General features: G+C 36.7%; 1 protein-coding gene across 2 annotated transcripts; it reads right to left on the reverse strand.

Moving 5' to 3' along the window:
• Positions 1-331: 331 nt before the first annotated feature.
• LOC139965802 (transcription factor E2F5-like) lies at positions 332-26109 on the reverse strand. 2 transcript variants are annotated; one of them, XM_071968514.1, is made up of 9 exons: positions 25923-26109; positions 24643-24752; positions 23637-23800; positions 22810-22916; positions 14613-14775; positions 9691-9891; positions 9086-9172; positions 8359-8410; positions 332-4364 (listed from the first exon to the last, which is right to left on the reverse strand). In XM_071968514.1, exons 1-8 carry the CDS (start codon positions 26052-26054, stop codon positions 8373-8375), a joined length of 1002 nt encoding a protein of 333 aa, XP_071824615.1. In that variant the 5' UTR covers positions 26055-26109; the 3' UTR covers positions 332-4364; positions 8359-8372. The 2 variants fall into 2 exon arrangements, with proteins under 2 accessions (XP_071824615.1, XP_071824614.1); XM_071968513.1 differs by lacking the exon at positions 8359-8410.
• Between the last annotated feature and the right edge of the window lie 1867 nt (positions 26110-27976).

The following is a 27976-nucleotide window of genomic DNA, read 5'->3' on the forward strand; positions in this document are numbered from 1 at the left end:
AATTTTTCACTCTTTATATCTGGCCCATTCATTTGAAAAGGTTGCCCACCCCTGGTCTACGGAAACTCCGATATCTTTGTTCATAACTTCCAACCTGATGAATAAAATGTTTGTTTGTTCCCTAACCATCACATATATAATTGTTTACACTGATGGTCCACAAACAATGGGAGGGGGGATGGGGAGGGGTAGAAATATTTTCAATGGGTTGCAGGATTTTTCCAGATGTCCAGAGGGAGTTTTACTTTTACAATTTTTCAAAATAATTAAAATGGCAATCATATAAATTAACAAATTAATATTCCATAAAAAAGTACAAAGACAATGTGAATCAAGTATGAAAATCCTTCCAGAATGTTTTTATTCTCCACATTTGATTCATATAAAGCAGCAAATTGATATATAGATATCTACACTACATTTTACTGCATAGGTCATAGCAACCATTGTGTACAACCACAAATGATTGAGAAAAAAAAAAAATAAATAATAATAGACTGAATCCATTCCACCTATTGAACGTGACCAGATGAGAATGACAACCACACAGGTACACTTTATGACAATATTGGTTACCCTTCTTTCCCATATTAAAACCAAGCTTGTCACATCTAGACCATTTAACAATAAATGGTCACATCATAATTAGGCTTCTGTTTCTTAATGAGATATGTTTTCTTAAGCTGTAGAGGATAACTTCTTAAAGGGCAAAGGAACAGATTTACAGAAAAACACTGAAATTGCTATTTTCTGCCAAATCGGTAAAAAAAGAAGAAAAAAGTTGTGTGTGTATCAGACTAGTAAAGTCTAGGTTAGCACCCCCCCGTGTTGAAGATTTTAAATTTATAATCTGTTTTGGTTGATGAAGATTTTAAATTTATAATCTGATAATGGGATTATTAGTTGGAATACAAGTGCCCCAATATCTTAATTTGTTGACAATTATAACAACCATGGATACAAATAAGACAAAATAAAAATGCTTAATTAGTCAACAATTCATAGTACTCAATTCAATTTGAATTTTGTCTTTCAAAAAAAGAAAAAAAGATCATACATCATAAAATTGAAATTTTATTCAAATTTTCAAGAAAAGAAACAAACAAACAAACGATATTTCTCCATAATTTTGGACTTGGCTGCTCTTTGCGATTGGCTGGCAGTTTAACCAAACCTAGATTAAACTTAGACAAGCCTTCAAGATGTTTTCAACAAGTGAAGCTAAAAACGAACGAATGATAAAGTTTGATTTGCCATTTTCGAACATTACAATCTCTCATAATAGTACATAAAATATGGGTAAAAAGCAAACGGGAAATCGATCGTTAAAATGATTTGACTTTTGAAATCATTATTTGAAGTGAAAATGAACTCGTCAAGCTAATGTTATGACAATTCTCGTAGGGAATAATAAGGAAAAAAATTAAACTCTGTCAACCCAACAACCTGCTTATTTAGATGCTATTTCTTGTTAGAGATGAGATGGCCAAACCCAAGACTAGGAAATGAATGGGTTGAGATGATATTATGCAGGTTGGAACACCCAATGAATACTGCAACGAACCATTACATAATTATGCATAGATGCATATTCATTGGCTGCTCCATAATTTCACAGGTTATACACCAAAGTTGAGTACTTTCAAGGAAATTCCGATTCGCAAATTTACATCGAATCTTTGAAGTTGATAACCAACTTACATTAATACGAGTGCAGGCTTATTGGTCTAAGCCTTTACTTAACTTTCTTTCCATTTCCTGAAAACCTTAAATGTTTATTCGATGGTTGAGCATGGCACTACCAGATTGTTAACAAATGTAACTAATCGAATCTCCAAAATACCAGCATTTCGATACTGGAGACAATTTTAGGCGAGTCATGACAGATATGTAGGAAAGATAATTAATTATCAGAGAACACAAAACGGTTTTTACCGACAAACGGGAGGCTCAAGGCATCTTTCCAACCTGTTCTTTAGAGTAATCCTTAGTAATAAAAAATTTTTGAAAATAATATGAGGCTACTTGATTTAAAGTTTTTTATTTAAGACATTTCAAGTCTAGGAATACATCTATACTTTACCTACTTTTCATCGACGGTTATATTTCTCTGTCAAATACTGTATGTTTGTGCCTTTATGTCATAAAATATTTTTGATAACAAAACTCTTAAAATCAATTTAGACCATAGTGCTTTTAATAGTAAATATATGATTGTGATATTTCCACCTCTTTGCCCAAAGAATACGTACACAAACAGGAAGGTATGAACTACTATTCTTGCAAATAAAATAGCCACAAACTCTCTCCGATATAATCGTTAAAATCATGTCCTTAATTTAAGGTAATATTTAATAAGTTTTTTTATTTAGTTTCCTCTTCAATTCTGATAAGGATCTTTGGGGAAAGCCCTTTCTGACAAAACCGACCTCCGAATTAGATAGAGGAGAAGGCTCTGCAAGTTATTTTATCACTATAGTTAATAATGATATAGTAATATGAATAACCAGCTAGTCAACAGGTTTGGTGATTTCTTGTGTGAAAATGGATAGTTAAGATATTATATCTTTTTAGGTTCAAGAGGAATGTTGGTGACATTTTTATTTGATTCGTTCATGCTGTTATCAAGATATTTTGACATGAAGTTTGGTCAATGTCCAATCTATGACCGTACACCTGCTTGCTTCAAGTTAGCTCGTGGTGCACACTGTGACTCAATCTACCAGCAATATTGGGGAAATGGTGAACAGTTGCACCAAGATAAAACTTGGCCATTTTTTATGTTTCTCCCAACTATATTATAAGAATTCTTATCCTGAACTGAGTTGTGAGACATTTCCACCAGCTTCCCACATTTAGGCTTTTACAAAGACAGAATTATTTTGTTGAAGTGAGAATGTGGGATACCGCCCTCGTTATCCCAATTACGAAGCAATGAAATGATTATTCATGAGTTACTCGACAGCAGCTTAAACCGAGAGAAATGACACAGGTTTCAAAGTTTGTCTTATCCCACATTTTCATGGAATTAGTTAAACAATGCACAGGAGAGTATCTCCACTATTGCTTTGCTTCGGCCTATCCATAGCTTCTCGGGAACCTCACAGATTAAGAAACGAAATATAATTTCAAACAGCTACCATTGGTCCAAAATGATATAATTACATTTGCCAGGTTTTTCTTTGCAACATGATTTTCAGTAATGACTTTTCATTTTGGCTACCTTACTTTCACAATTTCACAAAAGAATCAATTAGCTAATTTTCACAACTGGACCTGAAATATTTGACCTTGAATGGTTTGCTATTGATACAAATCAGAAAGAAAAAGTTTTGAGGAAATAACATTAACTTCACAGAAGGAAATCTTTTTTCTTTTGATAAATCTGACATGGAAATTGATCACCCAAACTACTCGAGTGTTTGTGGTCTAGTATATGCTTGGAAACCAACTAACAGTCACACTATCTTGATATCCTATTACACACTGCTCAAATTAAGCTGTTTGTTACGTTTCTAATAACTGAAACAATTATAAAAGTGACCTAAAAATATGCATGGCAGATAATAGCAGAAGCACAAACTGTAAAATGACCTCTTAAATTATTCACTGTAATCTCTAAATTTGATACACAACAAACGATAATGACAATGGACATTTTGCAAAGACTTAATTGTGTGGTTAACAGAGGCACAAGTTCTACATAATGGTTAAATACAAGAGTTGCGACCAACTTTTGAAAAAAACAAACACAAATCCAGCTGAATGAACACACAAAAACTAACCTGTGCCTGATACATTGGATTTGATGTGTGGTTGGTTTGTGCAGTAACCACATTATAATAGTGTATATTTTTGACCAGTTAAAGGTTCTTGTATCTAGGACACTAAACTCACATCAAGACTTAAAAATAAATGTCTGAAACAAACTGACCAGAGAACCTCCTCATGAAATCACTGCTCCATCACCCGAGTTATATCAACAGACTGTAAACTAGTAGACAACATTTTCTTCAATAGCATCATAAATTATTCCATAACATAAATTTGCAACTGATTGCATATGGTAGACTTATTTCACTACCACAACACACACACACAGAAAATCTCACTTCACAAGTTGGCGGTTATACAGAGACCTCCCGACCCTTGTACCAAAAAAAAAAAAAAAAAAAAAAAAAATTCTAACAAACTTCCATCATCGTCATTGTACAAACTGTCCTAAGTACTGAATTAATTAAAAGGTAACTATGACATCAGAAGTGGAATATCAAAAACGTCTGTAACACCCTCGCTCTCTTCCAGATTGTAGTGGTAGTCATGATCCGTTGGCGGGGGCGACAGGCTCAAAAATGGGGCATAATCTGAAAAAAATACAAAGAATTGTCGTAATGTGTAACATTATATTAAGCAGAGAGTTTAGGTTTTATTCTTACCATTTTGAGTTTCCAGCTAATGTCTTCCAGAAAAGATAAACAAACAATAAATTCATTGGGAATGCTAACAGCACTTTAGCTAGATTGTAAGCACTTGAAATGGCACGTGGGATTTGAAAATTCAGTAGAATTACTTCTCAAAGAAATCCCTTTGAGATCGAACGAACAAAAAGTTTTGAATATACCCAGTCTTACAAGGAAGATGACCAATCTGAGATGAGGTTTAACTTTGGGATTCAAACCTTGAGATTCAAACCTTGGGATTCAAACCATAAATTTCCATTTAAACTTTTACTTTTACTCACAAAGTAGACTGGTTAAAGGTAAATATTTCAAGGTACATGATAAAGGACAGATATTTCAAGCCAATTGTCCAATAGGAGTTGAAAGGCAATGGACAGTGATGGATTCTGGAATAAAGGGCTAATGAGGCAAACAACTTTCTAAAGTCAGGTGGGGAGTAGGGTATAAGCTAAGTTAATGTTATGAGGAAGTCTAGTGTCCACTTAAACTAGTGAACTACATTGCTACTGTATATAAATATCCAATAGCATCCAATAAATTCATCAAATAAACCTCAAAATGATGGTTATGTGCACCAATTAGGACATCAAATTATCAAAACATTATTGAGGGACAAAATTTGTTCCTATTTTGAAGTCTTAGGAAGGGAAGAATAGCATAAGGGAAAGAGCAATCGCAGGGGAATGAAAGGAATGGGGAATGGGGATTATCAATGAAGGCTAGTGATGGAAATGGCTCAAAACTTTGCTCGCGAGTACATGTTTGTTAATCTCTGTTGGCTTCCCCCCCCTGCACCCCTGTACCGATGCATTCAACCTATAACCCTCCTTGGCCTATACTACTGGTATACATAAGCTCCCGAGTACCTGTTTGCTAATAACTGTAGGTCCCCTGCGCACCTGTGCATTATGCATTCAACGATATAACCTTCCTAGGCCTAGGTATGCATAGGCCAACTGCTACTATGTATAGGCTATGCAGACCTTCAGTTATGTATATAGCATGACTGTAAACAGCTGTTCATTTAACCTGTGAACTGAGTTTTATAACCTTCCAACTGTGTGCATCTCTAGAGCCTTTCAAGCCTAACAGTGCAAAACCCAATTGAATGAATTACTTGTGAATAATGAATATGTGCTTTGCTTGATTGAAGAATTCCTGTAAGCATTAGTTGGGGTATGTTTGGCATCAAATTGCCATAATTAAGCAATGGCAGATAATTTTACTGTATATTTTGCTAGTGCTCTGGGAGGAAGTCCTGGCTATTTATAGATTAGTCAGACATTCAATCAACCCTTATTGTTTAATAGTGATGTCTGTTATTGTGTTAGTAAGGACAGATCACATTATCACATGTTGCTTGATTAGTTTCAACTATGGAAAGATTCTGTTCAAACTTTTGTGGGGATACATTCCACTAATTTGTCACAGGCTGCACAGAGTACAAAGGTCAAGTTTTGTTGCATTAAAAGTGTGCAAGCACTCAATGCAGAGGGATTGCTTATGGCTACACAGTATAGTGTGCACATCTAACAATAAACATACACAGTTGATCAGGAATAGTACCATATTTTCACCAAATTTAACGCATCAAGAGATGAGGGAAGATATCCCCAAATGATGAAATTACAGAAGAGTACAAATGAATTTATTCCTCCCTTCCATTGCTTCAAAGGAAAAAAAAAAATCAGAATGCAAAGATGCATTGTGGTTTCGATGATGTAATATGAGCAGTTTTCTTCATGAATCTGACTTAATGTATAGTGAGGGTGTACAACATACTCAATCTTAGTAAAGCAGTGTGATGTGCCAAACAATAAATTTAGAATGACACAGGCTGTCCTGAAATCACCATTGACCTCAACAACAGGTTTCTTGTACTAAATATGATAGATACATCAACATACTAAATATGACATCTGTCCTTGTTGAAATATTGTGTAAAACGTGGTTTTCACAATTTGACACCAGGTGAACTCGAATGACCATTGACCTCTGCCCACATTAGGCTACTTGTACTCAACATGGTACAAAATTACCAAGTATGCAATTTGTCCAAGCTTCTCTTGCCATATTATGTTTAGGAAGGTGCGTTAGTGTAGAGAGACAAGTAAGAGGGGAGTGAATTTGACCCCTAGTGACCCAAAATGACCTTTGACCCCCACCAAAACCTATAGGCTTCGTTCTGAATGTGTACCAAATATGAAATTAGTCCGTCCTTCTCTTCTTCAGATATCGTGTTTACAAGATGGGTGTTACAAACGCACAAACACATTCACCATCATCAAAGGTTACAATTTTTTTTTGGTTATCGAAACCCAAAAGGCAAAAACTGTATGGAGGACGATGCTGGTGATTTGTTACATATTTCTGGCTTGGACCGGGAATTAATTTTCTCAGTCAGTCCTCCAGGTTCCGGGTTCCCATCCCTAATGGGGGCAAACTTGAAAGTACTGTAGCTACAGTCATCTTCTATTATATACACCCTTGATTACTTTACGACTTGATTGATTAGTGTGTGAAGATAGATAAACAAGTAAACAAGAAAACGACACAACTCCAACATGAACAGTACGGATCTTTCTTTAGTCAATTAGGCATTGCTGATTCGTCTGGGTAGGATTAGTAAAATTAAATTGGGTTTCATGTGTGCTGTGAAACAACTATGATGAAACCGATACAAAACCTAGGTAACATCTCTTCTTTTAATACGAACATTACAGGAATGAGCAGAAATCAGGGATTTCTTCAGCTTCAACACCACGCCAACCCAACACCACCAACGACAGTATCAAACAGGACACACATTCTTAATTCCCATTCACGGCTACACTTTTTGTGAACTAAACGAAAACTTAAAGAATTTTTAAGTTGAGAACATTGCAGTGTGTTGCCATAGTGTTACTATGTGCTGACGATTTTTAATGGGCCATCCATCGGATAATCAAAGGAACCGTTAGGTTAAGTTTTTCACTAAAAAGTTCTCTGAGATGAAATGGAAGATCTTAATGAGGTTTTCATTACATCTTTAAAATAGTTCAGTACTGCAGATAACTTAACTAGGAGAAGAGGTAAATAACAATAAAACAGCACATCCTGAACAACATTAGGGTTCGTCATTGTAAAATAAAATAACAATTTTGAGGATTAGTTGAGTAACTTGACAAATGTTGTTAAGTGCTGTCACAAATGTGAAAAGGTTATCACAGACCGTGGGATACCAGTAGGCTGGCATACCGTACACAGAACGACTGGCACTTCAGAAAGTACAGAACTAACAGTTACTGTACTGCACATGTGGGAATCAATGGTAAAACATCCAGACACAAAATAAATGAATTGTGAGTTCCACGGAAATTGCTAACACTGAGTGCAACATTTAATTCACGTATTCAGGTAATAACCACGGTAACCACCCACTGTCAATTGTGGACCTACTACCCATGCAGAAATCTATCTGAACCTACCCAAAGAATGACACATCAAGTATACACATGTACATGTTGCATGTATTGTCAACAATTCTGATTTCATAGCTTAAACTGTTATAGTTCTTTATAATTCTCTCATTAACTATAAAACTGACAGTTCCATGTGTACAAGACTGTTACTGTTTTGTTTAAAAACTTGATAAACAAAACAAAGTTCAAAATCCTCAATATTGCTAGGCAAATGTTACAAGCAATATACAAAATTCTTGATTTATCTTAAGACAGTATGAAAGTCACTCTTTGCAAGAAAGTGTCTGTCTGCCCGAAAGAAAGAGGTTGTGAAACTATCAAAAGTGACATAAAAAAAAATATTAAAGATAATAAATAATAATAATGAAGGGAAGAAACATGGCCGACCTGAATAGGTGAATATTTTAAGACTAGCAGCAACCCATCGACAGACTCACCTCTGAGGATGTGGTCAATTGAGATGGGGCCCACTGGTATATGACCACCAGTCTATGAGGAAAGAGCAGTCAATAATCGTAGAAACCATACACTGTAATACATCAAACAAGGGGCACAGCATACCATGTACGTAGCCCTCTCCTGAGTTCTTAAAGTTTCATTTTTCTACTACTTGGTTACAGCATAACATTCAACTATACATCTCTGCATTTGTGTAGTAAGTTGGTTAGTCTGTATTGTGTGTTACTAAGCTTTGCCAGACGAAGTATTAATGCCCTCTCATCTTTGTAAAGGTATCCAATTCCTTCATTCGCCTACGCTGCAACCCCGCCTTTTATATTGAAGTTATTGAAGAGCTCAATTTCTATAAATGTTGCAGGCACTGTGTGATAGACACACCCTGCATATCCGAGGCAGGGGGGGGGAGCAGATGTCAGCAGGTCGGTTCCCATTTAAATCTCTTTTGTGAAGAAAAGTACTAATGCTGCTTATTATTGTTACAGCTGAAACAAGTGATGAGGATGTGCCAGGCCTCGGTGGGGGAGAGTGCAACACAAAGAAGGCATCTAACTGACTTTTGGAACTGCTAATTTCTTTATTCATTTAATAGGATTTTTTTCTTTTTTAGAGTTATCCTGCAAACAAGAGGCGGTTCTCTCTGTCCATGTTAGCCATGCAGGGGAGGAGTGAAAGCTTGGATCGGATGAAATAAATAATTGTACTTACCACTTAATTCAAACAAGTCATCAACGAATGGAGTGGTATATGAATCATCCAGCAACATCTCTCTATGCAAATCACTTAGACTTTCAGCTGAAACAGGAAAATGAATATTCATAGGAGCAATTGATCTTGTTACCATGGCATTGATTTACACACAGTGTTGTCACAACATGGAATTCAAATGTCTGGAACATGACCTGTTACTGTATTAAGTGTACAACAGGAAGACAGAACTTATAACCACTCTGTTTTGTTAACAGTTGATGCAGACTGTATAATTTTAAACCTGAACTATGCAGTTGAATTTATTTTGGCAGTGCTGCTCACTTATCAGGAGAAAGTCACAGACATAGCTTAGGCTCGGGCTGCCTACCTGTACCAACAATGTTACAAACCTCCTTTACTATTTCAGCCAGTTTTCGGCAAAGATCTGTCCGTGGGGAGCACAAGTTATTAAATATGTGACAAATAAACTCCTTTTTTTTTTTTATTTCACTCGAATGTGAAACCGTATTTGAAGTATCTAACTGTTTTGACCCCTTGGCTTTTAAATGAAACTGAAAAACTGAACACAGAGTAAACGCAGAGCCTTCCACTGTCTGGCTTACCTGGACTTTTCTCTACAACTTCCGGTGATTCTACTTTGATCTCAACAATTGTAGGCTTTTCCTCGGCTACTGGTTCTTCTTTAATTTGTACGGTAGCTAACGGTACGCCACGCTGTCGTGAACTGCGAAGGTTGTGCCCTGATGGATGGCTAGGGGTTACGTCTGCTGCTGGGACCAATCTACTAGCTAGAGAGGTACTTGCTGTGAATAAAAAAAATACACTTTTAGAAATCCAGATATGTCAGTAGAAATAGAAAATATTTTGTGTGTTCGTTAGGAACCGAAAAGGGGGAAAATATAGACATAAAAGAAAGAGTCCACTTCCTGTCTGGTCAATAACATCAAAGAAAAGTAGCTGATTGTCTTCAGTCATAAATTTGACAAAACCTACAAAAGCAGCTTACATTTACTAAACTGAGACAAGATCCTTTATGAACTTAAATGAAATGTGACTAGAGTAAAGAAAAACACAATCATTTTGTTTTCTCCTTTTGATATTTCTTCCTTAACTTCTTCTTTATTGAATTGATATTTGAATTTTTGAAAAGCCAAGCTAATGAACTGCCAGTTTATGGTATTTGAAATATTTAATAATCATATGGTAGTAACCTGAAATATAGATCTGCTTTAAGCCATCCCTATGGTTCAACTGCATGAGGGTTTCAGTCAAACTTAACCACACAAGGCAAGCAGAAATCACATAATATGATACACTAATACTGCCAGCAAAAATGATTTTTTTTTCTAATCAGTTGCAGTATGATCGGAGGCATTATTTCTGTACAGAGAGTTCTGTTACCAAGGTCCGATGTTATTGTTGGTAGGTTTTTGTTACACTGTGATATGTTCCACGGTTAATTCATTCAATGGGGGAATTGTCCTGTAGCACCAAATACAGGCATCCACCAATTCAGGTTATGAAACTTCTTAACAGAAGATGAGAGAAACAACCCTCTCTGGGGTGGAAACATTGCATGCAAGTGTTTCATTCTTGACCAGCAATTGTAGGATATTGGTACAATTAATTGAAAGTTGCAGCCTCGCTGCTTGCATTAATTATAAATAACTTCACAGATGAAATAAAAAGTTACACACTACCGTAATTCTATGTGGTGTACACACAACATTACATTTAACTACCCTAGATGCATGCAGCATAACATTAGCTTTATAATAAATCCATGTAAATTATGCTGTTGTACTTTATGCTCAATGCATAAGAAACAGGTACAGTACTGTACCCAGTCTGTGTGTTGTACACACAACATAACATTTAACTACCCTAGATGCATGCAGCATAAAATTAGCTTTACAGTACATCCATGTAATTATGCTGTTGTACTTTATGCTCAATGCATAAGAAACAGGTACAGTACTGTACCCAGTCTGTGTGTTGTACACACAACATAACATTTAACTACCCTAGATGCATGCAGCATAAAATTAGCTTTACAGTACATCCATGTAATTATGCTGTTGTACTCTTGTTCAATGCATAATACTCTACCCAGTCTACTTTGCTTGTAAGAACTAAGAAGGTGTAACTATTGCCTAGCAACAACTAATTATCATTGTTATTGCACCCTTCATTGTGCTTCATAACATTCATGAATATGAAATGATACGCTGACCACTGTACTTAATCCGGAATTGTTAATCCGGTTGAAAGAGGATTAGCAGTCTCTGATTAAATAAACTTGTACTTTCAGCATTTCCTCTAAAACAGAGCCTGGTAATAATGTTCAATTAGTTACAACACTACCAATTAGTATCTGAGGCAATTACTGTACTGCTGGAACTGCTGACATTGCAACTTGTATTGTTTATGGAAATAGATGTGACACCTGAGTCATTTAAAACTCATTTTGATAAAATCCTCAACTTTATCAACTTTACATAGCACTTTGTCAATTGAAAGTTATGCCTTCTAAGTCATTAAAACCATCTTTGCCTACTTCCTGACCCCATACTGTTTATTTCCTGCCTTGGTTTTGGGGTAAAAAGCTACAACTCATTGCCCCCATACATTTCCTGCCCTGGAAATGGTGGGAAGAAAGTTCAGTTTGCTTTCAATCAGCAACCACACTGAATCTGTTCTCCAGATATGACAAAATTACTACGTTTACATGCATAGACTACACAGAGAACAAAGATATATATCTAAAAGAGTAATTTTAAATTCTACCAGCTAATTAGAAGCACTGAAGGAAACATGATATTACAAGTCAATGTCAATATTGTTGTAATACAGTATCATTGAAATTTAATTCTATCCACCACCCACACACTCAATATCTCAAGTTCTTGAACAGCGGACCCACCTGGCTATGTACAGAATACTGGTCACTAGCCACTGAAGCAAAAAATTCAGAACTGCACTGATATAGTGTCTACATTGGCTTACTGGTATAATACATGTATGGCTTGTATAACTATAAATAAAGGATGGCAATGTTGGCTTGGGGTTCACCACAAATTCTTACAATGGACTCAAGCCCACAAGTGGCTTGCCAATGTTTGGTTACGTTTAGTTACTCAGTGTATCATAGTTATCAGTGAACACTATATACATTTGAGAACAGAACAGAAAGTATGCACAAGTGACTTAGGGTGTGAAAAGGATAGGTGCAAAGATAAACCCTTTAGCAACATCAAGCCCGGGACTACTGTACATGAACATCATTGGATCTGGTTGATAATACATATTATTGCAGAACTATAAACGTTCCCAAGCATCAAAGTTGCCATCAATGTTTCACAAGACAAAATGGGCGGCCAGTTCATTGATGTGTACAATGTATAGCATATATTAAGTCTTATCAATGTCACAAAATGTCCACACAAAAAAAAAGGCGTAGTGAGCTGTTTGTGACGATATCTGATTTCCCAATTTGACCTCCGGGAGGCAATTCAGCAGAAAAGATGTTGTAATAGACCTTTTTACAGCTGGCAGCAGAATGTAATTTAGAAGAAAGATAAATTAATAACCCAGCCCCTTCCAAACCCCTGGATCCCCTGCCTGTTTACCTATCCCATCATAAGCATCTCCTCTCCCTTTATCCCATACCTTTCCATAAAGTCAGTCCCCTCTTTCAATGAACTGAGGGATTTTACGAGACATGAAAAAACATTAAAACATGGCACTCTTTGTCTCACGGCATTGCCCTTCCTTTCTGCATTTGAAATCTGATGCTATATATGTGAACTTTGGTAGGCTATCTTCCACTTAACACTGCCAGTAGCATACTATATACTGTAATTACAAGCGCAGCGGTTCGTACGTAAAGTCTTGGCACTCCAGACCTGCCTGTATTCTTGCTTTCACTCAATATTCCCTTTATTGCTGCTCACAGCTCAGTATAGCAAATTGAAACTCACATACGCCTAGATACCATAAATGTTTACGTAAAACTCACAAGGAAATTGAGGAATCACATATATTCATGTATACATGTAGGTCAAAGGTTAGAATTTATGAGAGTTTGGTTGAATGTTACTGACAACTTGCAGTGCTGATAGTCGTAATCGATTAATTGCCAGTAGTCGCGATTACACTTTGGAAGTTTGAGTAATCGCCCTCAAAACCTAAGTTGCGATTACTCTGCTACAAGCTAGCACTACACATAATCTGCTTTTGAAAAATAGCCTAGCTATCAAAAACAAGGCTAAAGCAGTTTCTCAGCAAATATCGCTAAAAGTATACAGGTTCTCACAATGCTACACTAGCACTGTGCTGTGTTAAAAATTGGCAAGTATCTGCTCCAGTTAGATTCATGCATTTGCTTGTCAGTAATACGCTTGTTGCAACATTCAGTCCTAGCAATGTTTAATCATTGCACATATAATCGCAATTTCGTAACTAATCATTCTTTTACGATTGCCAAGTATTTGTCATTCCTTCAGACATGTTTACAATTACTTCATTAGTGGCCGGGTTCGTATTTATCGGATGTCTGATAGAGTGTGTCGATTGCGGTGGAGTTTCATTTCAATGTGCAAAATTGCATACTGATCATGACACCGCTACAAGGTGTTACAACCATTGTTTGCTTTCATTAGTGCTTGTAGCTGTAGTAGCCTCGTAGTTTCATTCTCAAGTTTTTGATTTACTATATGGATGATTTTAAGAAACGTTGATTTAAACTTGTCCACAGTTTTTGTTTGATAAGATGTTTTAACATGATTTAGACACCACGCATTAAGATACGAAAGAACAAATAAAGACAGTGCACCATGGAAAAAGATTTGTTTTGACTATTTCTGAAATGTAAAAATGACAGAGATGAGGTCATATCTGTAACCGAGTAATCACTAGAAGAGATATGCGATTAACCAACTACAAAAGATAGAGTCGACTATCAGCACTAACAACTAGAGAAACAAATTTATACAGATGAGAGCCAATAATGACATTAATTGATTTCATTATGTAAGCTCTCACACACACAGCACGATCCTGAATTTTCTTTTATTCAAAATAGTTACAGCAGGTTTTTATAAATCATATTGAGCCAACAATACTTCTACGGTCAATATCGACAATGTTTCTTCAAACCACAGAATGCTCATGAATAACTAAAAGCCAAAATTCATAATTTCTATTGGAGGGAGACCAATGCTTAAAGATCCCCCCCCCCCCCACACACACATTTTGCAATTTGACCTGACCAAAGGCCCCAGTAGCTACTGTATGTAATATGTTAGTTCACATCTTGGAGCTACTGACCACCACAGATGGCAGAGCTAGCAGGTAGACTAAAGCAAAACTCCATGGTTACAGGATGGCAGCAGCAAATACCATACCACACAGCTCAGTGATATTGACAAAAGTACAGAGTTTGATTCAAAACATCAAAATTTAGTGAGAGTATCATCAAGGATGTAACAGAACTATACTCTATGAGCATGCCCAGAAGACTTACCTCCACTGTTTGCTGCAACGGCAGATAAAACTTGGGGGTCCTGAGGGGGTACAGGGACTACCACAGGTGGACTTGAGGCATCATCTTTATTCACTAATATTACATAAATAGCTCCGTTGTGGGACTTCAAATGAATCTGATATCGTTTTGATTTGTCAGGACCCTGGAATGAAATAAATGAATTCATGAAAGCGATGCAGATAATTTAGATGAATTTGTACCAAAGCAGTAAAACATGGTATCTTGAGGAGTATATCTGAAATGGTCACCTTTAAGCGATGACAATTATTATGACATATCTACCCGAAATTACTAAAAATTAAAGTTTTCCCTCTTTTTTCTCCGGGTTTCGCTACTATGAAAATCTACAGTAGCAGACTGTGTAACAAGATTCTGTGTTAGGTTTTGCCAAATAGAATCAAATAAGACGAACACAGGCTTCAACGGGAACAGAAACTAACGACAGAATTTTTACATTCTACAGTAGAAAAAAAGAATAACGCGCATCATTGTCCAATCCTTAGACTATTTTCAACCAATTATACTATTTTAGCAGACAAAGACGACCATGAACACACAAGTTAGACAACAGGACCCATAACTCTTGCAGAGTCACAACAACAGAGTAAAGGACTCCGAAAAGGAAGCCTGGTCTGACTGCTAATATTTAGTAAATACCAACATACTGTACAGTATGTATTCACAACCAAGATACTGTATGTATTCACAACCATGATACTGTATGTATTCACAACCACTATAAGTGTATTCACAACCACCATACTGTACTGTACATGTATTCACAACCACCATACTGTACTGTATGTATTCACAACCACCATACTGTACTGTACATGTATTCACAACCACCATACTGTACTGTATGTATTCACAACCACCATACTGTACTGTACATGTATTCACAACCACCATACTGTACTGTATGTATTCACAACCACCATACTGTACTGTATGTATTCACAACCACCATACTGTACTGTATGTATTCACAACCACCATACTGTACTGTATGTATTCACAACCACCATACTGTACTGTATGTATTCACAACCACCATACTGTACTGTATGTATTCACAACAACCATACTGTACTGTATGTATTCACAACCACCATACTGTACTGTAGGTATTCACAACCACCATACTGTACTGTATGTATTCACAACCACCATACTGTACTGTATGTATTCACAACCACCATACTGTACTGTATGTATTCACAACCACCATACTGTACTGTAGGTATTCACAACCACCATACTGTACTGTAGGTATTCACAACCACCATACTGTACTGTAGGTATTCACAACCACCATACTGTACTGTATGTATTCACAACCACCATACTGTACTGTATGTATTCACAACCACCATACTGTACTGTATGTATTCACAACCACCATACTGTATGTATTCACAACCACCATACTGTACGTATTCACAACCACCATACTGTACTGTATGTATTCACAACCACCATACTGAATACATGTATTCACAACCACCATACTGAATACATGTATTCACAACCACCATACTGTATACATGTATTCACAACTAGTGTTCAAACGATAATCGGAATCGGGCCGATTATTGCATAATCGGAACATAATCAGCATCGGTAAAAATTATGTGGAATACCAGTTATATATGTCATACCGATTATTCAAAAACATATGGAAGGTGAAAATATCATTATTCAAAACATATGGAAGGTGAAAATATAGCTGATGTTCTCTAGGTTTGTTCTTTTACTACGAAACATTAAAATAAAGACACCCTCTGTACGTCTTTCACGATGTAATTTCATCAAATTAGGCTGCCAGGGTCGCCGATTTTGCTTACCTCGTGGTAGCAGGTTAGTGACTTTATATTTCTCGGCACAGTATTAAGCATGGTAACAATACCAATTCCGCGAATTAACAAATGTGCTGGATAAGTCCTACTGTATGTTGGTTAGCTTAGTATAGGTTATGTTTAGGCATTGAATGCTCCGTAGTGCAGTATTTGATGCAGTATTTGATGCACTAATTTGTAATTTGATGTTTCTTTTTCTCACAATTTGCAAAAGGCCATGCTTCCCTGCACATCACCTCCCTTTTACCGTGGACCCTCTTATCTCCATTATTTTCAACGTTTCGATGTTTGCCGCAATGCCCTTAAAAAATGATATTAATCTCGGCAGAAATGCCTCAAATCCATAGCCGTCGCATTAGGCCTAACACTTTGTTACATTGTAAACAGATCTCGGAATACAATCTACAATTTTGCTCAAATCAATTAGGCACAAGTATATAAATATGCAAAGTTTTCATGTGAAAACCTAACGTTATAGGTGGTATTTTCATGTGCCAAATATCAAAACTTTTTATCCAATTCAATATTTGTCAGAAGGTTAACATAATTTAAAACATAATTTAAAACATAATTTAAAAACAGACATGCCATGTAAATGCAGCAATTCTTGTATTGGAAATCCCCATATCTGTACACGCATATAGTTAACCGACTGTAAATTGAGAGTGAGGGAAATTATCTTGGGAATGCCCAGAACCGGTATAATTGGAGCTCTATGAAACCAATGCAAATTTATATGACATTGGCTTCATGGTTATCTTGAATATCATAAAGGAAATGGTATATCATTTCAAAACAATAGTCCCCGCTACACTTACTCAGTAAGTACATCACTATTCTAAGAAATCCTATGAAGTTGTTATTTTTGTCCTAATAGATGGCTTGTAGCTTAATTTTTTTTATATTTTCCATTTCTTTGGGATACTGTAGAATCTAAAGGCTTCTGTAATAGGAAGGTTGTACCGTAGTAGGATGTTTAATTGCTGAGACATCAGACCTCAAAAATCAAGAAAATGCTAAAAATGCCACGGTGGCAATGAGTGTGGTCATTATGGGAGGGGGTCCAGCAACAGCCATCTGTGATTTGACACGGAATGGCCCTGAATGAAAAATATTGAAGCTCTCAACATGACCAAGTGATTGGTTTTGTTTCATTGTCAAGATTGCCAAAAATATTCTATTTTGAATATATCACAAGAAAAACAATGAGTTTGTAAAAAATTTCATATCCTAATTGCATTATGACAACACAGATTTATTGTGTCATTTACAGTACCACCAGGCACACCCTTTTCAACTAGTATCTCCCAAACACAGCAAGATTTTTCTCGGCTGTTTATTCTATCAGATACATATATTATTTTCTGTCCCATTAAACTGATAAAATGTTTACAGTCAACACATACTGTGGGGAAAAAAACTTATATAATATAGCGATTTACACACAAGTACAATCAACGAAGAAATCACATTTTTTTCTGTGCATCAAGATCTATAGAGAACAAGGAAATATTCAGAATACACCTTAAAAATCCGATTACAGAATAAATAATGTAAATGGAAAGACAGGGATAATTGACTTCCTCCGTTTGTTTTTCTCGTTGAAATCAGATCCGAACATCAACTAATTAGTGACTGGCCTCCCAGTTCCCACTTCCTCATCATAACCGTGACAAATTGTCTTTGGAAACTTTGCAAAGTTAAAGAGAATCAGACAGTAAACCCTCAGGTACGTTCACACTCATTGTACTTTATTCTGGTCAAAACGACAGAGAACTAGATAGTATTGTAAATATGTTTCATTGTTCAAGGGTGAGTCTGGCTTTGAAATGTCTGGCTAGACTTAAACAACATCTGATAATTAATGTACTGTATTCACATGAGAGCCTAGACTTAAACAACATCTGATAGTCAATGTATTGTGTTCACGTGAGAGTCTAGACTTAAACAACATCTGATAGATAGTCGATGAACTGGGTTCACATGAGAGTCTCACAGTGAGTGTTTGATCTGCACACCCTCTGGGCATCATGGCAGGCCATATTTGATAGTTTTCACCTAAATTCAGTTGGGCCCCTGAAGAGCAGACTAACGAGAGAACTGTTGCAAAGTGACATCCCTTGGCCCTAAAGCTATTTATAGACTAAATTAAATAATTATGCTGTATTGGTGACCAATCTGTGTCTACTGTCTATGCAAATGTCGAAGAGAAAAATTCAAAAGTCTGAGCAATTCTATGACGTTTAGGCCCCCACTGAGAGTGTCAATGAAATTTCTTGTTACCTTGAAAGGCTTGCTTTAGAGCAGAAGTTTTAATCAGGAGGCTCAGGAGCCCTATGGACCAAATCCAACCCGAGACATATTTCAATCCAATAATGAACAAACTTGACCCACAAATTTGGCACTTATCAGGTAGACAGGCCTCTCATAGGGACCCTAGCAACCAGCCTTCCCTCCTTACTGCTTGATCCAGATATAATGTGAGATTTTGGTTCTCGTTGGCTATTTGCTTCAACTAATGTTTCTATCTGGTCTTGTCAAAAATAAATTGAGAAGCCTTGCAATAGAGGCTTGTAAAAACTGTATCATATTTTATTAGTTAACAAAGAAATGTTGGTAACATACTAGCTTCTATAATGCTGCAAGGAACAAAGTTTTACCATACAGATAGCCCACACATTACATATGAGAACATTGAATGTAGTTAAGTTTTCCTTTAGGGAAGTGTTACAAGACAGGGTTGTGTGATTTTTAAATGAAAATGCAACCAGTCGCTTTACCTTACAAAACCATGTACAGACAATAGACTTTTTCATTCCAAAGAAAAGTACAACCAAAAAAAAAAAAAAAATCAACTCACAGCCTCCACATAGTACTAGTTAAACTACTTCAGACCAATAAGGAAACAACATTGCCACACAAGAACGAGCTATTTTTATCCTGTCGAGAGTGAAGTAACCCTAAAACTAAATTGAAGGCTAGCAATTAACTCAACTTTCATCATCACGAGAGTGGTTTTCCACGAAATATCGGGTGTAAGTTTAAATCGAGGACTCAACAATTACAGGGGTTTGTTGCACTGAATGCTAACGAGAGTAATGAGTCTTATCTCTGTTAAACCTTCCAGGGTTCTCTGCATGTTTACAGACCTCATTAAACTGATCTATTCTTGACATTCATTAACATAATACTTTGCACTACCATCCTCCTATGTAAAGCAAAAATAAATTCAATGCATAATTATGTATTGACGGAAGGAAATAACATATTTTATATGCATATCAAATAGAAAACAATCATTGCACCCACTCGGGTGGTTCATCTGTATTTAACAATACATTGTTTTTTTGCTAGGGAGAAGAGATATTATTTTTTTTTCGTTTGGTTAACTAATTTTTTGCAATCCAATCCTTCTCATAAACAACTTCTCTTCCTCCTTGTAGTCATCACAAAAGAGTTGTGCAGTCTGGTTTGTGTTGATTTTGTTACACATATTACTCAACAGATAGAGTGCAATAAGCCATTTATATTTGGCACTAGTAGCTTTCTGTATGAGACTGACATGGAACAGGCAATATGAGCTGAGATATTAAAGAAATATTTCAAAAAAAAAATCCAGACAGCATTATATTGTAAGAAAAGGCCATGACAACGTTGGGTTACATCACCCCATTGACGGTTAAGCTCATATGCATCACCATAGCAACTTTCTGAATATACCGACAGTATTGCACAATTCTTTGAAGAGAAGGTAGTTTTGGGAGGAAATGTTTTCAAACAAAACATGTGGGAAGTTAACTGTGAATCCCACATAAACATCAACTGTGAGGGATTTTGTAATTTTAAGTTCTTGCAGTTTATTTGCAGTCTTGAAACACCTCAGCAATATTCCCCAAATTTGATTGCAAAAACCTCAACTGGGAGTTTTATGAAAAGATAGTGTTGACCAAGTTCTGATTTTGGAAAAACTCGGCTGAAGGGACTTTCTGATCCAGTAGAATACATAGAGAAGTGATGTCATGTCAAGGTGTGACATCACAGGCAGTGTTATAGTTATAGTCACAGGCATTTTGACATAAATTTGTGCTTTACCAATAAAGTGAATCTTATAAACATGTTGTAACTAACTTGAAGTAGGGTGATGATTTAATTCTTTTTAAGACTCAAGAATGGATGTACGTCTTCTGTAAGAAGTATTTTTCAGGTAATACTGGATGTTTTGGTTCGATGTTTGGGGTCAGTTAGGGTTGATCATGTCAACGTTCATGAAGTTAGACATAGACGGCCTACAGTGCATTTAAGATATATAGAACAGGCTTTCTATTTTGTTGTGAAACATTCTTTGACTGTGAACATCATCAATTTACAGTTATTGAGAGGTTACATCAAAATGAGTTTTGTGAAATAGAAATAGACAGGATCTGTTCTTTTCCTCAATCCTTCATATTTCTTCAAAAAATAACAATCCTTAGGTATGTCACTTTTGTCTGGCTTTGAGTTAAATAAATGAGAAATAATGATCTCAAATTATGCCAAAATTAAGCATTCAAACTACCACCAAAAAACCACCATAGTGATTCTTACAAAACTGTCCCTCTTCACAAACTTTGTTTGTGTTTATACAGAAATCACACGATTAACTTCCAATGACAACATAATGGAGAATACCACACCCATTCGATGTTCTATTCCAGTTTTAATAGCTTGAAATCCCTCTTCGACTCTTCATTCAGGGATAACAAATTCCTAGAAAGCTTTTGCAATCCACCCACAGATTCCATGTCCAGATTTCTTTTTTTCATTATCGACACTGAAAACTGAAAGGTGACCTTGATTTGAAAATTGACAATGACAACTCCCACATGCAGTTTTACACACATTGCAGAACACGGATCTCAATCTTCGCTTTCACTTTCTACTATTTTGGTAGAAACCGAGTGACGGGAACAACTCTGCAATAAATGACTGTTCTTGTTTGCTGTTCTTGTAATCCATTCATTTCCCCTACGGTTAAAAGCCTTGCACAACCAAGCCATTTATAGATTAGAGCAAAACCTTGATGCAGTCAGAAAAGGATGCTTATAGGAGTTTCATAGCTTCACTTTTCATATTTCCTCATCTTAGGACTCCTGTTATATGACTCATTCATTCTCTCTCAAACTATCTCTTTCCCTTAGTTTTCTCCAGTACGGCAGTATGCTACTTTTGATTGACGCATAAATCGCCCAACTATTGCCTAAAGCAGATGAACCATCGGTGTCAATTATTATTAAAGGGTGTGAAGACTCGCGCACAAAGAAACGTCTCATGCCGGAAATCTGACCTAGTTTCGAATGAGTTGTAACAGAAGTGTTAGACACCACCATCCATCCCAGAAAATATGCACACACACAGCTTGCTACCGTCGGTAATTAGACACTAGTGTACAGTCAATACATACAGCTGCGGTCAATACCCACAACAAAGTGTACATAGCAGCGTGGACATCTCAGGTCTACATAAAAGATAACAAGGTATCACGTTTCATTACTGTCTGCATTTTGTAGCGACAAGAAGAAAACGTCATTTGCAGGCAACGGAGAGTTAACTTTTTCAGAGCGCGGCCCGCGGTGGGGCGAGTCTTCAATGCCTTTAAACAGATCAACTGGCCTGGCAGGTGAAGAAATAAGCGATCAACAGAAGATCATTCTTCAAACATCATGTGAACTTTAAAAAAATGTCATAACAATTATTTATCAATTGAAAATATCAACAAATCATTGCTGATGAGGAGTGATAATACGAATTCGTCAGTAGCTTAAAAAGAATGAGAGGGTGACCCAAAACTGCGACCCCAAACGGGAAATGATTCTTCATGACTCGCAATACATTCAGACAACATTAATATTATTTAAACAGGCTTACGAGTCTGACCCAAGGAACGAGAGACCTACCCCTCAAGTAATTCTGAATTGAATGTCTAGGAAAAAATGTAACGGGAAGTTTAAAGAAATCACCCAACCCACTCAATATTTTGATGTTTGGATCTCACATTTTTGAAAAGTTTTTACAAATTTATGTGAAATGTTATGTCTGAAAACATCCTTCTTTGACCTGAAGGGATTGTTTGTGATGGAATTCACACTGTTATGTATGCATCAGTATTTATAGAGATACCCTACGATGTCGTAGACGTAACTGCCCACACAACTTTGCTTCACATGTTACTTTCATTTTGCTTTCTTCTGCTCCTCCCTTCACCTGACATTTTAGCATGGAGCCCATGGATTCCATTTTACCTTGAAGGAAACTAGACAGCATTACTGCTTAATACTTACCACTTCTGGCACTGGTACTTCTAGTTGAGTTCCCGATGGGGCTTTTATGGCTAGTAGTGTGTCTCCTTTAAAGCACTTACACAAATCTTCGTGAGTGACATACGCTAATGTAGAAAAGCATCAAGTTAAAGAATATAATCTTTTGTTTCTGACTTTCGCAAGTGGCTTACCGGTAGGTCTACTTCATAAGTGTGACAGAAACATTTCAAAGTCGGCTAGAGTTGATTAACTGTCAAGTTTTCAGTGACCACAATTACAGTATATAAAATCTACGGGCACAAATGACGGCATTGCGCAATAATCACTTCAAAAGGAGTGGAAACAGATTAGGAATTTACTGTTATTTGATATCGCATCATATTAAAGCAATTCAATATCCAAACAGGGGATAACAACAAACTTATCCATCAGTCTGGAATTTCCATATTTTAGCCACTTAAAAAATATATATATATAATATATGTGCTCAAAAAAACCTACTTGGTAAGTTCTACTTTGGCATTTTCCTGAATGACAACACATATCGGTTTATTCTACAGGCTTATGAAAGCATCTCAATAAAATCTAACAAGTAAGCAGTACAGTACTATGGGGCTGAAGCCTGATACACAAATCATGCCAGTTCTTCGACTGACGATGTGTCCCTGTTCTGAATGCCGAATTGTAGTAAACTGCGAGGGTCCTTTTTTTCTGTCCAGCAAACGAGATGTAGTCCCGATTTCGAGGTCTGTCTACTAAGAATGCACAAACAAGAGTGGCACTTAATTTTATCAAGACTTTGGAATGGAGAAGACATGTTGATGAAGATGATTATCATTTCAAAGGATATCTACTGTTCTCTTGATCATCTTGTACATTCCTGATGCTTTGATTGACTCTCTTGTGTTGTTGATCCAGTTCTGCCTCTACTTCATCCAGGGTACTGATTTCTTGTTTCAGTATTTCTACTCTCTCGCTAGCCTCTTTGGTGTTGGTGCCTGGTCCACCACCCCTGAAGTATAAGCAAAAAAAAAAAAACACCAATTATTAGAACCATATCGATCGATTCACAAGGATGTACTGATGATCAGTCCGATTTGATGCACATTCAGAGTTTTCTAGCAATCAAATAATCCTGAGCTGATTTTAATATGTAATAGGTAATCACTTTTTAAGAAAATGTATGTGTCTGAAACATCCATGGGGATACCTTCAGTGTACTTAAAACGTGTTAAAACACTAATACTGTAGTCACATTGCACAAACCTCAAAACAATGGTCTCTACCAGGGGTTGACTTAATCAGAGGGTCAACGTTACTTTTACAGGGCAATTGTAGAAATTGCTTTAGATTTCCTTGAAATAACAAGGCACCACAACATCTCTTCAACTTTCAAAATGGCACCAAGTGAGAGAAAACACGTACAGAAATGTGAGAAAACATGAAGGGTTCGTTTATAACAACGTTCATCTCTAGGTAGCTCCAGCAGCAGCTGCTGTTTTTTTAAGGGAATATTTTTTGCTGGAGTTGTCGGCAACTTTTGAGCTCTGATTTAATGTTGCCACATGAAGTTCATGTTCAAGATAAATAATCAGGCCAGTATGGCAACTTGAAAAGGGGCAAATTGTTCGTTGCCATCCCAAACAGGTGATGTTTTAAGGGCATTAAAATTGAAATTGAAGAGGCACTGCCAGGTGGGAAATTGATGTCTGCGCTGCTGGTTATTTTGAGCCCAAGTCTCTTCCATGCTATTCTAATACGCAATCCAAAATAGAAATTGCAACTGTTTCGATTTGACGGTGGTAGGGTGCAGCAATCTTAATCAAAGAATCTAATAGGTTATATATAACTTACTTCCATTGAATACTATTTTTTGATTTCTTTTCAATCAATCCAATTCCTTCTAAAACATTTGTAATATCGTAGATTCTCCGTTTTTGTCTCACAGCAAGTTTATCTGCAGCCTGAAAGCAAAAAAAAAAGGCAATATATTTTTTTTTAGAAAACTTAGAAGAAACGATGAAAACTTCACAAGAAATTGATGGTCATCTGCTTGAAAAACATTTTTTTCATTCTGTAGAATCTTATCACCTAACATTGTGTGGAAATAAAAGATCAATTCTGTTCTAACTAAAACAATCATGATGGGTAATTCTCAACACAAGCCAGTGTACCATGTGATCGGTATGTTCATAAACAACAGAAATAACCATAGGTTGGAAAACTGGTTTTAAGAGCTACATCCCATCACCTTAATTCCATGTATACAGTACATTGCCTAGCCGTTACATCTGGAATGGGAGTCCCTGTTGTCACCAAGGATGTTGAAATCATATCAGCTGTTTGTTATGTGAATCTACTCAGTCAAATTAGCCAACGAACAGTCATTCACCATCAGTTTAACCGAAAGGCCTACGTCCTTATTTCATGTTCAAATACCACTGTGACAATTGTAACTACCAGGCTACCTATGAAACCTCATTTTCACTAATTAATTGTTTAAGTTAAGTTGTCATCCACACTGCCTTCAGGTGAGTGCTCGAGAAATACTATAAAATTCCTCCTGTGGGTTAATACGGTTAACCCAAGGAAAACATGGTTGTATTGCCTCAGCCTGTCCTGGTATATCAACCACATTTACACCAAGCTACCACTTGTACCAAAGGAGTTTTCTCTACAGTAAGTGATTTTTCCAATCGAACTCTCAGTCTCAACTTACTGCTACTGCTACAGGTGGTTTCTAAACGGTACCAGGTTGCTGTGTCCTAGCCTAAATACTACGTATTGCTATGAATATGAGTCTGTAGTGAAACATGATTTTAGGCAAGCCCAGTCTGAAGTGTATGTCCTGAACACCGCCCTGTAAAGCTTTTCAAAATATGAATCATTGTAGTATAAAGGAGCTTTATCTAATGCAAAATGCATTTTTAACTTAGAATGAGCTTGACAACTACCACTAATGGCAACTGTGTCCAAACGACGTCAAGTATGAGGAATTTCAAACGTTGCTTCACTGTGGGAACAAAGGATTTATGGTGTTTGACATACCATCACATGCACGAGGCACACCAATCAAAACAAAACCACGTCACAACTTTTCTCAAGGGTTTCCAAATATAAAAGATAATACTTGCATTTTTGAGATCTAAAACTCCATCCTGAGCTTCTTGTAACAGCTCGACAAATCGAGTCGTCAGTAAACCTAGGCTTTTTTCGTGTCTACTTTGAGGAGAATTCACAGTCCCTCCGGATGCGGCCAACGCCATGCTTAGATCTGCAGAGGTCTGTGTATAGTGTATGTGCTCTATACTATACTGAGTGTGTGTAATATAACGATTGCGATAAGCATGTCCATATGTAAACCGTTAATTCGAAATTCGGTCATTGCACTTTGTAGAGGGCAGCAGTCTCGTCAAAGCGTCATGTTTCCATAGATACAAGCAGCACCAATGTTACTCTACAGAAGAGCGTACGGCACATTCTCGGCTAACCAGCCAGCTAATGAATCATAATGTGATTAGCATGAACACAATATTGGATCATCTAAAGTGTAAATTTTTTTTCTTTTTCATATTAGTTCATGCAAAAATATGTGTATTTTCAAACAGCCGAGTCAAGTGAAGTGTTATCAAATAGTGAGTTGTAAGATCATTTACTAGGTTCAGTGGTTCCCACAGCGACATAAATCTGTTTGCAGGATGAGGGGACGGGGAGGGATTAGGGGGAAAAAGGCAGCTTTGTTATGTAAGAGAATATACGCAGATCTATATTAATCAATTAGGGAGCTGTCATTCTGGACGGTGGCGAGGATTGTAAACGATTTAAGGTTTGAATTTGCTGCCAGAAAAAAATCGTGTGTACATTGTAATTCGTTTATATGTGACCAAAATCCTTTAGCCTATGCATTGTTTGAAGACACGTTCGTTATTGATCATTTTAATGAATCCATACGCTCAATGTTGGTAGTCAAAATTTGATTTGTGTATATTCGAGTCCAAGACATTCCAGTCCGGCTTCATTCAAATGGACCCGAGCTAGTTGTCGACTCCGCAGACTTGTTCACAAAGAATGTCCATCATCTCGGCGTCGGTCTCCAATCACTCGTAAGCTGTGGGCGTTCATTTAGTTATCCAAATTACATGAGACCCAGGGCCATTGAGACATGTTCGAGATGACTATCGGTATATGGCAGAGGATTCAGACCAGTGCTCAACCAATCATTTGTAATAATTATGAAAAATGAAGCCTGTTTGAAACACACTACTCCGCTGCTCTAAAACTGAATTATTGGGGTGAGACCGAGAACAGCAGAGACCCGCTGACTGAACAGTGAAACCTGGACAGTATGGTACCCTATCTCGCAATGCCAGAGTTCTACCACACATGCCGCTAGTATACTGAACTTCAAGTAGGAATGATGGTCCACTTAGGCCTATAAATACCACGTACCATGGAATCATAAACAAATAAAGTAAACAGATACAGACTAGTGGGTGGTATGAGACAAATGAAGGATGGTCCAAACTTGTATGTTAAAGTCTGAAACATCACTTGAAGTTTGACCCTCATTTCTGTATGCATTCAATATTTATACGACCAATAAACTAAAGTGTGTGCAAAATTCTACTGAAAAAAACCCTATACGGCGAAGGAAGAATTAATCCCTTCCATGTCAATAATTGGACTTTAAGTCTACACACAAGGTGTAGAGAATTATGCAAAGAATAATTGTTAAACTAATTAAACTGGTAGCCAATTGTTGTCTGAAAGGACCACGAGAGTTTGAGAAAATGATATGAATTGACAGAAGTATATTTCTTTGTACTATGCGAAAAGCTTAACATACCGACCTGCTTCCCCACTCAGGTACTCCCATCCATCCCTTCTCCCCCCTCCCTTCCCTGTCAGAAGCTAGCAAACAAGATATGTTGTGCACTAGCATTGAAGGAGAAGGAGAAAACAAAAACAGCTGAATTCTGAAAATTTAATAATCTGCTCTTTCCGGAAGACAGCAAGGAATTGAAGAATCAGTGACCAGGAAAATGAGTAGATTTAATAGTGTTTTATTCACGTCTGTTCGTTTTACATAAACTGATGACAATTCACCAAACCCACATCATTACCACAGGGACATCATGGACTTACTTTGTACAAAATTTGCTCTCTATAACTAGCACTCCCCTCCCAA

This window comes from Apostichopus japonicus, chromosome 3 (assembly GCF_037975245.1).
Source record: "Apostichopus japonicus isolate 1M-3 chromosome 3, ASM3797524v1, whole genome shotgun sequence".
In the NCBI taxonomy this organism is placed as follows: Eukaryota; Metazoa; Echinodermata; class Holothuroidea; order Aspidochirotida; family Stichopodidae; genus Apostichopus; species Apostichopus japonicus.

Coding starts and splice junctions, on each gene's coding strand:
- LOC139965802 (XM_071968513.1), bottom strand. CDS start 26,054: ATGGCGTTGGCCGCATCCGGAGGGACTGTGAATTCTCCTCAAAGTAGA. Junction 14,776..22,809: donor AAGTACCAGTGCCAGAAGTG/GTAAGTATTAAG, acceptor ATTTCATTCCAG/GGTCCTGACAAATCAAAACG. Junction 9,892..14,612: donor CGTTGCAGCAAACAGTGGAG/GTAAGTCTTCTG, acceptor TTTTATTCACAG/CAAGTACCTCTCTAGCTAGT.